General features: G+C 41.2%; 1 protein-coding gene across 1 annotated transcript in view; it reads right to left on the bottom strand.

Annotated features, from left to right (window-relative positions):
- Window positions 1-4,605: 4,605 nt before the first annotated feature.
- LTBP1 (latent transforming growth factor beta binding protein 1) overlaps window positions 4,606-14,074 on the bottom strand; it is a gene marked incomplete at its 5' end in the record, with an annotated part of 57,270 nt that continues 47,801 nt past the window's right edge. The window contains 3 exons of the mRNA XM_010194313.1: window positions 4,606-5,660; window positions 6,917-7,066; window positions 10,526-10,648. Coding sequence (XP_010192615.1) covers window positions 5,491-5,660; window positions 6,917-7,066; window positions 10,526-10,648 — 443 coding nt within the window. The remainder of the gene's footprint in view (window positions 5,661-6,916; window positions 7,067-10,525; window positions 10,649-14,074) is intronic.

Here is a 14,074-nt window from a genome sequence, read left to right on the forward strand (position 1 = left end):
TACCCACCCTTCCGGGCAGTTACCTCCTGGATGAGAAATGGCAGAAATTAAAACTTTTAATGAGAAAGAAATAAAAAAATCTGCTTAGCTGTACTCAGAACTTTTCTGCCAGAGACATTCCTCATTAAACATACACGGTGGGATTTTTCAAAGGAGCTTGGCACAGCCTTTGCTCTGCTCCCACTGGAATCCATGGAGGTGCCATAGGTTTCAGTGGGAGGCGAGCTAAACCTATGGAGTGCTTTGGAAAAATCCAGCTCAGAATGGATCCTGGCAGCATGAGTAGATAGAAATTGGAGGTGATGCTGAAATTGTCACGTAGAAAGTTTCCATGCTGGCTAGCAGTATCCTCTCCACCCCCCCTTGGTTCAGAGCTAACGGAAAGCAGTGTGTGGCGCAAAGCATGACTTGAGGGGAAGGGAAAGTCAGTGTAGAAAGCAATAAGAACATCCTAATTTTCTCCCTCTGTGTCTCTTGTTCAGGACAAAAGCTTTACGGCAGAACTGAGTCTCTGAGTCAAAAAATACATATCTGGTGATTCAGTGGTCTTGAAGGCAATCTGACATGGCTGACATCCTGCATTTCTTTGGTTTACGTAATTCTTTCCCCACCAGATAGTAAAATAACTTACTAATGCAGGTCGGCACAGGATAATCCTGTTTTAGCACATGTTCTCTTTTTGGTACTTGGGCACTCAAATGGTAAAGGTTGGGGGGTGGTGTTGGGGTTCAAGATCTTTCACAGCTTGGTGAGCAGACACAGTCTGTGCCAGCTGTGGAGGTGGTGCCCCAGGAGGGCACCAAATTTCCTTGCTGTCCTGCTGCGCGAGGATAGTGCTGCAGGTGAATGCGGTGACCAGGCCTTGGCCTTCCCAATTAACGCTGTTACTCTCTCACAAGCAGACATCATCACTTATTGGGAAGCCTTCAGCAAATGGCAGATTTTCCTCATTCACCCACTCTTAGTTATTCTGCGTCTCTTTTGCACACCTTACTTGGCTTTGTAGGTAAATTGTAGATCTTCTGCTAGAAAAAGCTGTATAAATAGCAAATAGTGACTGCAGAAGTGAGCAGTAGCCTCTGTGACACACACCAATTCACCTCCTCTTTCCTTGAATTGCTCCTTAATAGCTCCTTTGGGCTGCTTGGTGTTTAACAGAGTCCCCAGGACTACAAAGTGGGTGGCATCAGTTAAAGTACAATACTGTAGTCTCTTCCAGAAGCAGCAGTGCGATTTTTAAGTTTGCTGTGTGCTGTGAAGGAATGCACTGTGGTTCAATCGCTGGCCAGATCAGGCCCATGACACACCCCTATGGGATCTGTCACCTTTCCTTTTGAGAAGTTAGGAAAGAGGGCCCAAGCCAGGAGCCCCTCTGCTGCCATATGAACATCACTTAAGGGGCAGTGAGGAACCCAAAACTCAAGATTCAAACACCCATGAGGTTCACTGGGAGCTAATAGTTCATGACAACCACTTTGGCACCTTTAGTGTTTTAGAGTTTCTCTTGATCAGGACTTTGTTTGAGTGTGTCAGTTGCCATTGACTAGCTGAATATTTCTAATGACTGCCAGTTTTGTCTCTTGCATTGAAAGGATCTGTCCAGCTGTGACTTTTTTCCCGAGGAATTTCAGTGCTCACTTTGAATTGTTTTAACACTGGCTAATTTTTCATTGAATAGCATCCCAGCAGGAAAGTATCTTCATATCAAATGTCTTTCTAGCCGAAATGTGTGTTGTTGTCATTCGGTAGTACCTTTATTCTCATTAACACAGCAGCATTATGAGGGAACTAGCATCATTCAGTTCTGCCATGTCAGCAGTTGGCTGGCTGAAAAAGGGCTATTTTTTTAAAGGGTCTGTATGGATGTAAAAAGTATTGGTACTATTTGGTTTAAATTGTAATCGGTTCCAGACTCTGCTGTATTCAGGAACTTCAATCATGGAATTGTACGTGGTGGTTTCTGTATTTTTTTAGGGCTCTCACCTAAACTGCAGCTCTTGTAACAAGTAAATGGCTACATCTGTGGTGTTCAATCTCTCGTCTTAATGATGATGTTAAGAAAACGATCGTTTAACTATAAATCAAAACTGTATTGCTAAGCCCTGCAGCTTTTCAAGTGGAATGACAGAACCAGCCTTGCTACACTGGGGCGAAGTAGGTGGGCTCCAAAGGCTGAGGTCAGCTTGGCTGAATTTCACTTAATTCCTTCAGTTGTGGTTCATTTGTTCAAGCATTTCTGAAGGCCTGGAGCCAGGCAACGTGGAATGGTAAGCACTGGGATGTAAGTGGAGCTCAGGCTGCTTGGTCTGCTTTTGGCTCCCTGTGTGTGTTTTAAGACATATTAGAGGCAAGAAGAGGCAAAAGGGAAAGGCAGGAGCATGCACAAAGTATGCTCTTTGCATATATAGATAAAAATAGATAAATATCTGTCTGTCTGTGTATAGCGTGTGTACTAGAAGAGTGGAAAATGTTTTAAAGCTTCACTTGGGGCTTTGGTCAACTGCTGCCCTCTTGAATCAGGCAGGGAAGACCGAAGGTGGCTGGACCTACCAAACCTAGGTTTGTTTTCTGTGGAACCAGAGCCAGTGTATGCCACCTCTCTGAACTTACTGTGTGTGTGTGTAATGCAAACGAGACAAAAAAGGCCAGTGCAATCTGAGGGCTGTGAAGCCTGATGAACAGCTAGAGACAAGTGACCCAACTAACCCTTTCTGCTGAGAGCATGGACAACATTTGATTTGGCAGCAGTTGTGTCAATGTATGTGCATTCATCACCCAGTCCTGGCACCCGCAGCTGCTGCCTGCTGTGCATGCTGAGAGTAGCAGAGCTGCAAGGAGCTGGAGTTACTCTGCCTGAGGAGAGAGGTACGAGGAAAGGTTACAGGAATTCAGGCTGCATTTTAGTTTTGTTGCTCATGGAACAGCTTGGGTTTGGGTTGGTTTTTTTTGTCTGAAATAACACAAAGTAAGGCGGTTGGAGTGCATATTGTCTGAGAATGGCAAAGTCCCAGGCTATTCTAGACTTGTTGTTTTAAAAATATGTAATAAATCAGCAAGGAGCCAATCTTGTGGCTCAGAATTACATGTTCAGTACAGTGTTTGCCCCCAGGCAAAGACTTCCAAGGGTACTGAAGTTTGAGTGTTATTTCCTCTGCTGTCATATTGGTGTAATCTCAGGAAACGCAGAGCCTTGTGCTGCCATTTTAATTCCCTAGCTGGGGGAGTACTGGGATGTTGAAAATCTGAGGCTGTGGTGCTGACTGCAGTGGCAGCTTTGGGGCCTAGGCCATCTTTCAGAGGTTAACACAGCCAGGTGTGGGGGAGCACTGTCTTGTCTATGAATTTTTGTGACAGCAGCAAGCAGACTAGAGCCCACCCTGAATCCAGTTAAGGTTGTAACTGTGACTTGGTTTTTTTTATTAAGATTATAGGATTAACTTTAAACAAGGCAATTAAGAGCGCATTAGTTATGGAATTCCCTGGTAAGACCAGACCTTCCTTCCTTCCTCCTTAACCACAGCAGATAAGCAAGATTTTGTGGTTTTTTTTTCAATTACAGAGCAGCTGTAGCGTTTGTAGTCTCCGCTGACTGAGAAGAGCAACTGGCCCTCCACTCTTCTTCTGCTTAATTCTAGAAAGGTCAGGGGAGTCAGGCACTTTACAAAGAGTCTCCTCCTTAAAGATCCCTCTCCCCTGACAGTTTTATTCCTCATGTTTTTCTTGCATTTTAAGATACCATCAGATCTTAAACGTACAATATCTTCACTGGTCCTAGTGCCAAGTTCCAGCAGATGGAGGGGCCCAGGGAGGGACAGATGCTTCTGCACGTTAACAGGCACATGGGCTTTAATGAGGTGTACTGAGTGTGCAGTACCAGAAGGAATACAACTTGCGATATTTTTGGTTCAGTGGCTGACCTAAATATTGGAAAAGAAATCTGATTCCCAACCAAAACAAGTAATTTTTTTATTTTGTGAAACGAGAAATAAAAATCTCATTTTTGGACAATCTGACTCAATTTGACACACTTTTTAAAGTCTCACATTATCCTTTTCCTTTTAATGCAGGGCAGGTCTGAAAGATACAGCAAAGATGTTTAATTTGGAAAATATCAAAAGGACCTGTTTTGGGATTTCCAAAGCAAACTCCTTCACTCTAGAGAAGGTCAAAGTGAAACATCTGTCAGTCTCCCAATCTCTTTCTCTCCTTCCACTGAAAAACAGAGCTGATGGGAAGGCACGGTTCATCAAGAAAAGGAAATTCTACCTCTTCTCTTTATTTCTTGAATCATACTGAAGAGCCTTAATGCAGATCTAGTGGGAAGCATGCCTAAACCAGGGAAGAAGAAAAATTCCATGGGAATCGGCTTCCAAGTCAAACAGTTTCTGGAGGTCTGCGTTTGAAGTCTTCCTTCTGGAAGCCTAACTTCAGGCATCAACTAATTCAGATTCTGGTCTCATTAAAACAGCATGAGAAGGAAAAACCAGCCAGACAACTCCCTGTAACTACTGTAATGTAACTTAATCCTAGTACTGTAAACACTTGAAGGGTTGATTTTTGTAACATAAACACCAACAGAAGAAAAAAATGCCTACAATTAGTGAATAGCTTTTTTTCTAAAAAAAAAAAGGTAATTTTATTGAGTTTTAATATACAGCTTTAATATGTTAGGGTAATCATACAAGATCTCTCTTGTGTTCAATTTACACATTACAATACAGACGTGAGCTAAAATCTTTTGTTTTAATGTACAAAAGGAATCCAATGTTGTCCACTAGCAGCTTTGAACTTGGCAAGAAAGGTTCTAAAGATTTTAAGTGCAGTAACAACCATACAGAATACAAAATGAATATAAGGACTTTTCACCAAGGTATAAAAACATTTGGTTTAAAAACAAATGGTGCCTGCTCCACAGGGCAGACAACTAGCAAATAAAAACAAGTCACTGACCAATGTTTCAGAGAAGGAGGAGCATTACCCTGTGTAACGGTTCGTATAAAATGGCCTAGGAATATCTGTATCATAGACTTTGTACTGATCAGAAAAAAGGTCTGAAAAGAAACAGTAGGCAAGGAACGGAACAATCAAAAAATGACATAGTAATATAAAATATTTCCATCACTATTTAAATGCCAAATTAATCAAGCAATAGTAAAAAAAAAACAACAAACACCAACCAAACCAGAAAACCAAAGCTCTTCTGTTTAAAATAACAGCACTGTTTTTGCTTATTTTCAAAGATTTTTTTCCTTATGAACACACTATATACTTGATTTTTTCTTTCATACAGAGTAATGTGTCCATTTGGTCTGTCACTTCAGCGAAGCTGATACACCACCAGCCCATCACGTCTCACCTTTGACACATTCTAAATGCTTTTCTCCTCTTACGTTTGCCACTCCGGTGCCTTCTCTTCTCAAGTTAAATACTCTTCTTCCTTTTCTTTATACAGTGCAGAGTATATGGGCTTAGGATATGGAGATTTTTCCTCTACTCCAGTTCACTGTCTGGTTCAGAGTTCAGTGGTGTGCAGTAGTTTGGTTTGTCTGAAGGTACGTACCCTGGCAGACACAAACACTTGTACGAACCTTCTGTGTTAATGCATTTGGCATTCTTGCAGAGAGACATCCTGTTGTTCAGCTCGCTGCACTCATTCACATCTGTAAAAAGAGAACATCAAAAGACATGTACTTAAACCTGCTGTGTAGGTAAACTCGTTTATTTCCAGCTTTTTCAGGAGTAGAACTTGCTATATGAATACACTGAGAACTTAATTTTCAGTTCAGATCAGGTGGAATTAGGCTGGGTCAAAAGCTGTAACAGATGAGTTGGGAAGAGACGGAAGTTACAGGAAATCAATAGTGTATTAAATGGCCTTAAACTGTTCAATTACCAAGTCCAAATTCAGCCTAAGCTGCAAAACAAAAATCTAATAACCACTTACAGGTTTTCATCTGACTACTGAAGGATGGCTTATAAGAAAGAAGCTCCAAGTTCTTAGTATAATGCCTGTATTTAAAAAGAATAAAATACTTCAGGAGCTGTTGGTGTTGTCAGCTAAACAGCTGTGAACAGCAAACTACCTGCACTCAATATTGTGCGACATTGGCCTGAAATACACAGGAGCTACATCTTTTCTGGCTGAGGAGGCCAGCTTGCCATAAAGGGCTAAAGACTGCAAGGCATGCAGGCAGCTTATCATGATACAGCTGGGAGACCTCAGCTGTGGGTAACCAGGCGTGATGCTACGCAAGGTGAGTGCAGGCCTTCAACTGAAACACCCATGCACGGTTTCTACTAGGCCTCTACACTGGGGGTTGGTGTTCTGCTTCATCTTCTCACTGACGCTTGCCTTTCCCATGTTGTGTTGTTTTAACTGAAGCCAGTCATTAGATGCCCTGGTTAGTAATTGTGCAGATTTACTGGTTTGAGAGTGAAAGGAATAGTTGGGTCTGTTGACTGTTGAATTTAGTGAGAATCAGGGGCCAAACCCCACCAAGCAGTTATCTGCATATTTAGGTGATTCAGCCACCTTTAAAAATCTGCTCCTAAAATCACTGTTCTGCTCTGGATCCAGTTCCATCCTCTTAGCTCACTAAAGACTTTGAAAAACACTCGTTCCATACATTAGTGTTAAATTATTGATGTAAGTTTAAGCTTTGTTACACAAATGCGTGTCTGCTCATTTTTAGACTCTTCACTGAGCACAGCTGTAACGACCAAGATGAACTGTGGAACACCAGTGTAGCTATTTCTGTACAGTATTTACCGCCCTTTGCAGGAAATCAAACAAAGTTGGCAGCTTTCATACAATTTGTGTGATCATCTCCGACCCTGTGATTCTAGCCCCTCCGTAGGTCAGGTGACTGAGCCCACTGACAGACTAACAGAAGAAGTAGTAATACGCTGTCCTCACCAACACAAGTCATTTTGGCCATGTCCAGGTGATAACCGTCAAAGCAGTCACAGGTGTAGCCTTCCTGGACCCTTACGCATCGGCCATTTTCACATCCATTCAGAATACCACATTCCTCGGCTTGTAACTCCTCAAAGCTGTTCAGAAAACCTGAGGGGAGAAAGAATGGCAAACAAGTGAGTTGAGCTGTTGAATCAGGATCCCCAAATGTACGACGAGAGTTGAATTCTCTCAGAAGTTCACTGGAACGTGACTTGACTTTGCAGAAAATAGGTCAGCTTTAGCAGATCTGCACCATCTGGAGTTTTAAATGCACTAGAAAAGTGCTGTGGTATGTTTCAAGATAAAAACAGTAACTTTCTGAAATCTTAAGTTTTTTATTTGTGTTAAAATATGTGATTTTTTTGTAAAGGAAACTGCATAATTTGGCAGTATATTTTTAAAAGGATAAATCAATGTGTTCTAAATAGCACCTTTTATTTGAATTGGGACGCGTATCAACCTTTATGGAAACAAAGATAAGACGTGGTAATGCAGTTTGAAGTAAGAGTTCCTTAAAACAGTATTCTAGAAAAATAAGGTGTGTGCAGGGGGAAGAGAGGCATTCTAATTTATCTGGAAGAAAACATACTTAAAAAAAAAAAAAGTCGATCTCAACTGCCTTAAGGAAAGTAAGGACAAATCAGAGACTCCTTTCCTCTTGTGGTTTTGGTTAACAACCCTTTGGCTGGTACTCCTGCGACTGACGCCAGTACAAATACCTATAATCTACCAATTGCTCCTTGTCATAATTCGAGATGGTGAACAGTCAAAGCTAAAAAGAGTTGTCTTTGTATTCAGTGGTTTGTCCAATGCCCTTGGTGCTCCCTATCTTACGGCATTTGTGACAGTTACGCTTTTCTGGATAAGGAAGGATTTATACTTGAAAAATTATTTGACATTTTCACATGTTCAGAGATTCTTCAGGACTGATTTGCTCCTGTTAGTCCCGCACAAGTTTTTTACCTAGCTGTGTGTTTGTGGAGCAGTAACGTAACAGGACTGCAGATGGCAGCCCATCACATCAAAATGACTTTTGAGGAAAAAATGGAGAGCGTTTGGGAGTTGTAGGTTTACCAGCATAATGAATATATAGCCTAGAAATGGAGGGGAAATTGGAGCTGGAGTGGAGGGGAGATGTATCCTACTCTACATCGACCCCATAACCAACATAATTAATATTGTGACTCCACAAATTGTCAGTTTCTCTAAAATCTGTTTACTGATTTGTGTTGTTACAACAGTTGTGATATGTAGATTTGCAGTGCTACATAGGAATATGAATTTCTCCCTTTCCTTGTGCTTGTTCTCCTGTCTATTTTATATTTGCTCCATACGGTCTTGGTTCTTCTGGACTCATTTCCACTCCCTCCCCTTTTTGACTACACACATTGTTTCCATCCTGGATTTCTATCCTCTAGTATAGTGGGATGCTTAGTAAAGATCATGCTGGTCACTCATACACTGAATAAATTCTGGAGACGCTGAACATATAATGTGATGTAAGTACTTGCTGATACATGCCACATCTCAAGAACATATACAGTACATAGGATATATACAAATGTACATCAGGTGGGAAACATTACAATCTTTTCCACAGACCTAGTAAATCACATCTCAGTGCAGCAGCACTGTGGATATTGAGCAGATTGCCATGATGTATGGTTACAGTGTAGTAAGAAACTTGACTAATTTTCATTATGTTCTTAAGTGCTTTAATAAGTGCTTCCAGAGGGCTCATGAGAGTCCTTTAAAGTGAAGATATTTGCTCATTTAGAAAACAGTGCCAAGAAAGGGAAAAGCGTCTCCCTGGCCCAATACATAGGTATTTTTTAAAATAAAGAAAAGGCACCATTTATTTGACATACAGAATGTATGTGTATATATATGCACATACACAGATATATGTACACGCGTATATACATATTTTTTTTCTCTCTCTCTTACAAATACATGATCTTGCTATTTTAACTAGCTAAACCCAAAGTATCTATCACTCACAGCAAGTTCTACTTCACAAAATATTCTATTTCAAAACAGCTGGATGGAACCTGGGTTGCAATTCTCATACGTGTACTTGGTTCTGTAGAAGTTGATTCCACACAAGTAACAAATACTACACTGTAGTAGGTAGCCCTGCTGCAGGCCGGGAGGTGGTGGTGTGTTCCTCACACAGACCACAGCAGAATTGTGACTTTGAAGTCATGTGGCAACTGTATTTGTCAGGGACTGTGCCTGAGCAGGACAGCCATACAGCTGTGTGTTTTGGGGTTTCTAAGGCATTTGCTTGCCACTGCATCTGATTCAGTGATAGGATGGCAGCAAGAGACATGAGCTCCTGAGCCTCTGTCCCTAAGACAGTAGACTCAGCTGTGGATTCAAAACCATACACAATTTTATTGTATTTAGTCACCATTGCTTATAACTTGCAGAGTCCTGCTTCCTCACTCAGTATTTTCACCCAGTCATCTTTCGGGGCTTTTCATTGTGTTTGGTAGTTGTTATCTGTCAATTAGACATCAGGACTCAGTACTGTTTAATTAAAATAATCTAGTTATAAAGAAATAAGACATTTTACAATTCTGTGTCGAGCTAGAAGGTCATTTAGATACTAAATAGAAATGAACTCATCAAGCTGATTTTAAATGTCTAAAGTGCAACACGTGCAAGAAATACATAGCACCCTTCTAGTACTGTGCTGTAATCCTCCTGCCCTGTTTTAACCTATTACAATTACTTTAAAAATAACTCCTTGCAGGGAAGCACTTTGTAAAGACCATAGCATCAACCTGTAGGCCACGTATATAAAGCACAGGGAGTTACCAGTTCCTTCTGATACCCCCACTTCTCCAAAACTGTGATGAAATATGCTGGACCTGTACAGGGTGGCTGATTTTGAGGAAGATGCTGACATCTGTAAGCATTATTCTCCCACAGGTCTTAACGGTGAGCTGGGCCAGACCCGTACAGAACCCTGATACTCCTGAAGTACAACTGAGATGCTGTATCCAATCCCTCACACCCTGCCTGGCAGGCCCTTCCATCTAGCCTGAAGAATATACGCATGCATACTCGCTGATCGTACTGTGCCGTACATTTTCTCTGCTGAACAAGAACAACTTGCATGCTCTCCATTTCCTCCATATAAATTCTACTGGAAAATCACGGAAAACTGGCGTGAAGGGATTTTTTTTCCCTTTTAAACTAAATGTACTTCGAAAAAAATCTATCCCATGCTCCAAAGGAAAATTAATTTGTGAGAAGGAAAACTAGCAATCCTTTTGACCTTTAGCTGTAAATCTGTTGGTAAATACAAATTTAGTGCACTTGGCACAAACTATTCCACTGTATTAAAAATTAATATTGTACTCTGAGCCCAACTGGACTCTTATACAACACTGGCTCAAACCAGAACACCTGACTGAAAGCTAGTGTCATAGGACTAACTAAAACATAAACAGGCCACATTACTCAGAAGCAAACAGAAGAATGAAGCCAGCTATAGGGAAATAATCCAAGTTACAACCCTCAATTCAAGTATTTTACATAACAGAGAAACTTGCTTACGGTCTTCAACAAAGTATGGATTTGTTTCTGGAGTGTAGTGCTCCTCAAAGTCAACCAAAGCATCTTGTCCATATGGCCGTCGAGATCCTGGAACAGGAATGTTGCACAGCTGGGCATAATCCTCTGAGGGAGGAAAAGAAAATAGGATATGAAAGTAATCACACTTGTGACACAGGCTGCATTACATTAGTCCCAGTGAGCTGTAGTTCACATTAGCTGGAAATAAACTTATCTTCCTAGAAATACCATAAATCTGCAATTTCCACAACGCATTCTCTCTTCAAGAAGAATGTCGTTAAAATGTTAATGAGCCAAACACAGACTATTAAGTCATAACAGGGATCACACCAGGGACAAATTTGAGTCAATAAGTACAAAAAGTTATGGGTCAGGTTCTTCTGGCCTGCATGGGAAGCAAGAGCAGAGGGATGCTGTGTATCCCGTTGCCAATGCTTCCCTCTCCTATATGGCTATGGTCACACTCCTCATTCTGGGGGGACAAAGGCTGCCCCAGGTCACTGTGGCAAAGGAAGCAAACTGGAGTAGGTGGGGCTGTATTTCTGGTACCATCAACCAACCTGCAGAAATCACACACTGAAAAATCTAAACTAGCACACACTCATCTGCTAAGTGTATCTTCAAACCACAAGGTTACGCTTGAGTGCTGTTCAAAGTCTTCTTGGCTGTCGAACTTAAAGGGGAAGGGGAAATACACAGGAGAGAGTTACACTCTGATTTTCGTGCCTCTCTCCAATAGCTATACTACACAAGTTGAAACAGACCAAAGCAACTCTTCATCTTAGGTGACAGAGTCCATGTCTGAAATGCTGACGCAGTTTGATTTTTTTATTTGATTTATTGTGTCACCTCTGTTTCTATTACCATTTACTAAAATATATACAAGACAATTTATTTGAAAATAGAAGTGGTGTTATAATACAGCAATCCAGGTGCTCCTTTACTGTTGCTACAGACTAGCATCTGTTTCTGTGAAGATTGTCTGGTGTTCTGAGAATCAGGCAGAGTAAGGATGGGAAAGAAAACCACCGAGAGAGAGAGAGGAAAAAAAGCCTTAAGCGGATACAAAATCCAAGAATTGCAGATGGTTACAGAGCCAGAAACCTCATGCTGTGTAGAACTGTCCCAGACAGCAAACAGTCAGATAAATCCAGACTGCCTCTAGACAGTGCAGAGCACAGCCCCGCTTGCTGCCCAGCCTTGTCATTTTGTTTTCACAGGTAGTATCTCCTCCACCTGGAACGGTTTCATTTTGTACTGAAAACAACAAAGTGTTCAAAAAAGTCTGTTTGAATTCTGTGGTCAACAGCTTGGCTCTTTGAGAGCGTAAGAGTGTACGGTACAGGCAAACCTTGTCTGTGCACATCGCAGAACTGTCACGGGTGCCAGTCCAAGTCTGCAGAATGAACTTCCCAGAGAACTTAAAAATCATTGTAAATCTCACCACCTTCTGCTTCAAGTGCGATGTGATTTCCTCCCATGGGCATCCTCCAGAATATATTTATACACAGTAATAATTATACCCAAAAACCCCTGTCCTCTCCCAGGTGAAAAAGTACACTGCCCAAGAGCCCATGGCACAGCCATCGTGAGAAACTGTACAGCACATCATAGAAAATGTTACTTGCAGCCCTTAATGCACAGCTTCCCACTGAGATAGTATGATAATGAGCATCATTTTCAGAGTTGTCATGGGACCAGAAGCACCCTATTCTTCCTTCTCCACATCTAACCCCAGGTAACATCCATGTATGGGGACAGCCAGATTATCCTCTCAGACTGATTCCTTCATTGCTTTGTGATGAGCTGCTCATGTACCCAAGGGCTCTGATACGTACTCAGAAAAGCTGTGCAGAAGTGTAAAAGCACTTTCTCGCAGGTACACACAAATGTTCTTGGCAAAGGAAATCTATGCTAATACTAATTCATCTGGCCTGTGTGGAAGAAACCACCATGCAAAATCAGCCAGTGAACGGCAACGGGACAAGGCAAGCAGGTCTGAGGGATCACTACTTCTTCCACATGAATGTGATCCGATGGAAAAGATTGGACAGAACCTGGACATTGGCTTCTGAGATTACTCGGTGCTCATTTTGCACTCAGTGATACTGGTAGTAGAAGCAATGTTTTTCTTCTGAAGGAAGCAATCAAAACATTTGAAAATCCATAGTGCTGTAGCTCTCATGTCCATGAGAGTTGGACAGTTTGCAGATTGTGCAAGACTACTTTATATTGCATCTTTGCAAAGTTGTTTATTAACTAAAGAAGAATAAAGAAATGTTGACAACAGAAACTTGTTTCCTGCCACACTGGTCCATTGCCAGTTGAGTTCCGGATGTCTGCATTTTTAGGTCTCATTAGAAGTAAATTAGTGGCTACAAAAAGATGAAGAGCTGTTGTAGGGCATACTGTAAACTTCATATTTGTTACAAGGAGTTGTAAATATAACAAGGTCTTCCAGAAGGCTGTACAGACAGCTGTAATAATCTGTTAACCTCTTTAGGTCTGTTATGCTTAATTACCCATTTATTAATATACTAATCTTTTAATAATTTGTACATTATTTGTATAATCACTTTAATTTGTATTAAATCACAATCCAAAAGCTGTCAGAGCATTAATAGTCTTAAGTCACTTTAGAATGTATAGGCCTATCCTCCTTATGTATAATTTATACCATTGATACACACTGTGATGATTTTGAATTACCTACAATACTCTTTTAATACTGTACATTTTTTTTTAGTTGTCCAAGTAGTGTAGACTTATCTCTTGTCTTTTGTAATGTGTTGATTCAGTTACTAGGTGCTTGGGAGATAAACCCAAGGAGAGCAACAGCTGGCCATATAAGAAACCAACAGTAGAAATTCAGGACCAGTAACAATGACAAGTTATCTATGGCGCCTTGCTGTGCTTGTATTTCCTCCCCCCCCCGCCCAGGGAAGAAAATGGTGGGCAGAGAGGAGAGTACAAAGACTGAAAGGCATGCGGAGGCCACATTCGGGAAAGATCCCAAGAACCAGCATTTTGAAATAAGGTAAACCAGAGACTTGGATGCCCGAGACAAATGAACCCATCAGAGTACCCCTCTGGAGGATAGAACAAGTTATGGCAAGACAGATGTGTTCGTACAATTTCTGTTGTTTTAAACTTTTCCCCTCGTTATACTATGTTCCTACAGTTCAAGTTAAAAATAGTGTATTTTGGGTCACTGTGTTCTGTGCTGGTCACAGTTTTCCAGGGAAGGGAGCTAAATGAGCAGAGTGCCATGAGGCCTGTGGGTAAAACCATGACTGGTGCACAGAAAGTTGCGGCAAGTACACAAATGAGAGAACTGCCCTAGGGACGGGACGGTAGGAGACTTGGATCAGGAAGGTGGTAAGTGGGCAGAAAGCAAGGGAAAATCTGTAACTACCTTGAATAACAAAAACATTTTCGTTGTCACAGAAATTAATGCTCACTTTCAAAATAATCTTTCATGTAAAGTAAAAAAAAAAAACCCCACACATTTTCTGTAATTCACAGTAAATG

The sequence above is a fragment of the Mesitornis unicolor genome, unplaced genomic scaffold (assembly GCF_000695765.1).
Source record: "Mesitornis unicolor isolate BGI_N332 unplaced genomic scaffold, ASM69576v1 scaffold8491, whole genome shotgun sequence".
Lineage (NCBI taxonomy): Eukaryota > Metazoa > Chordata > Aves > Mesitornithiformes > Mesitornithidae > Mesitornis > Mesitornis unicolor.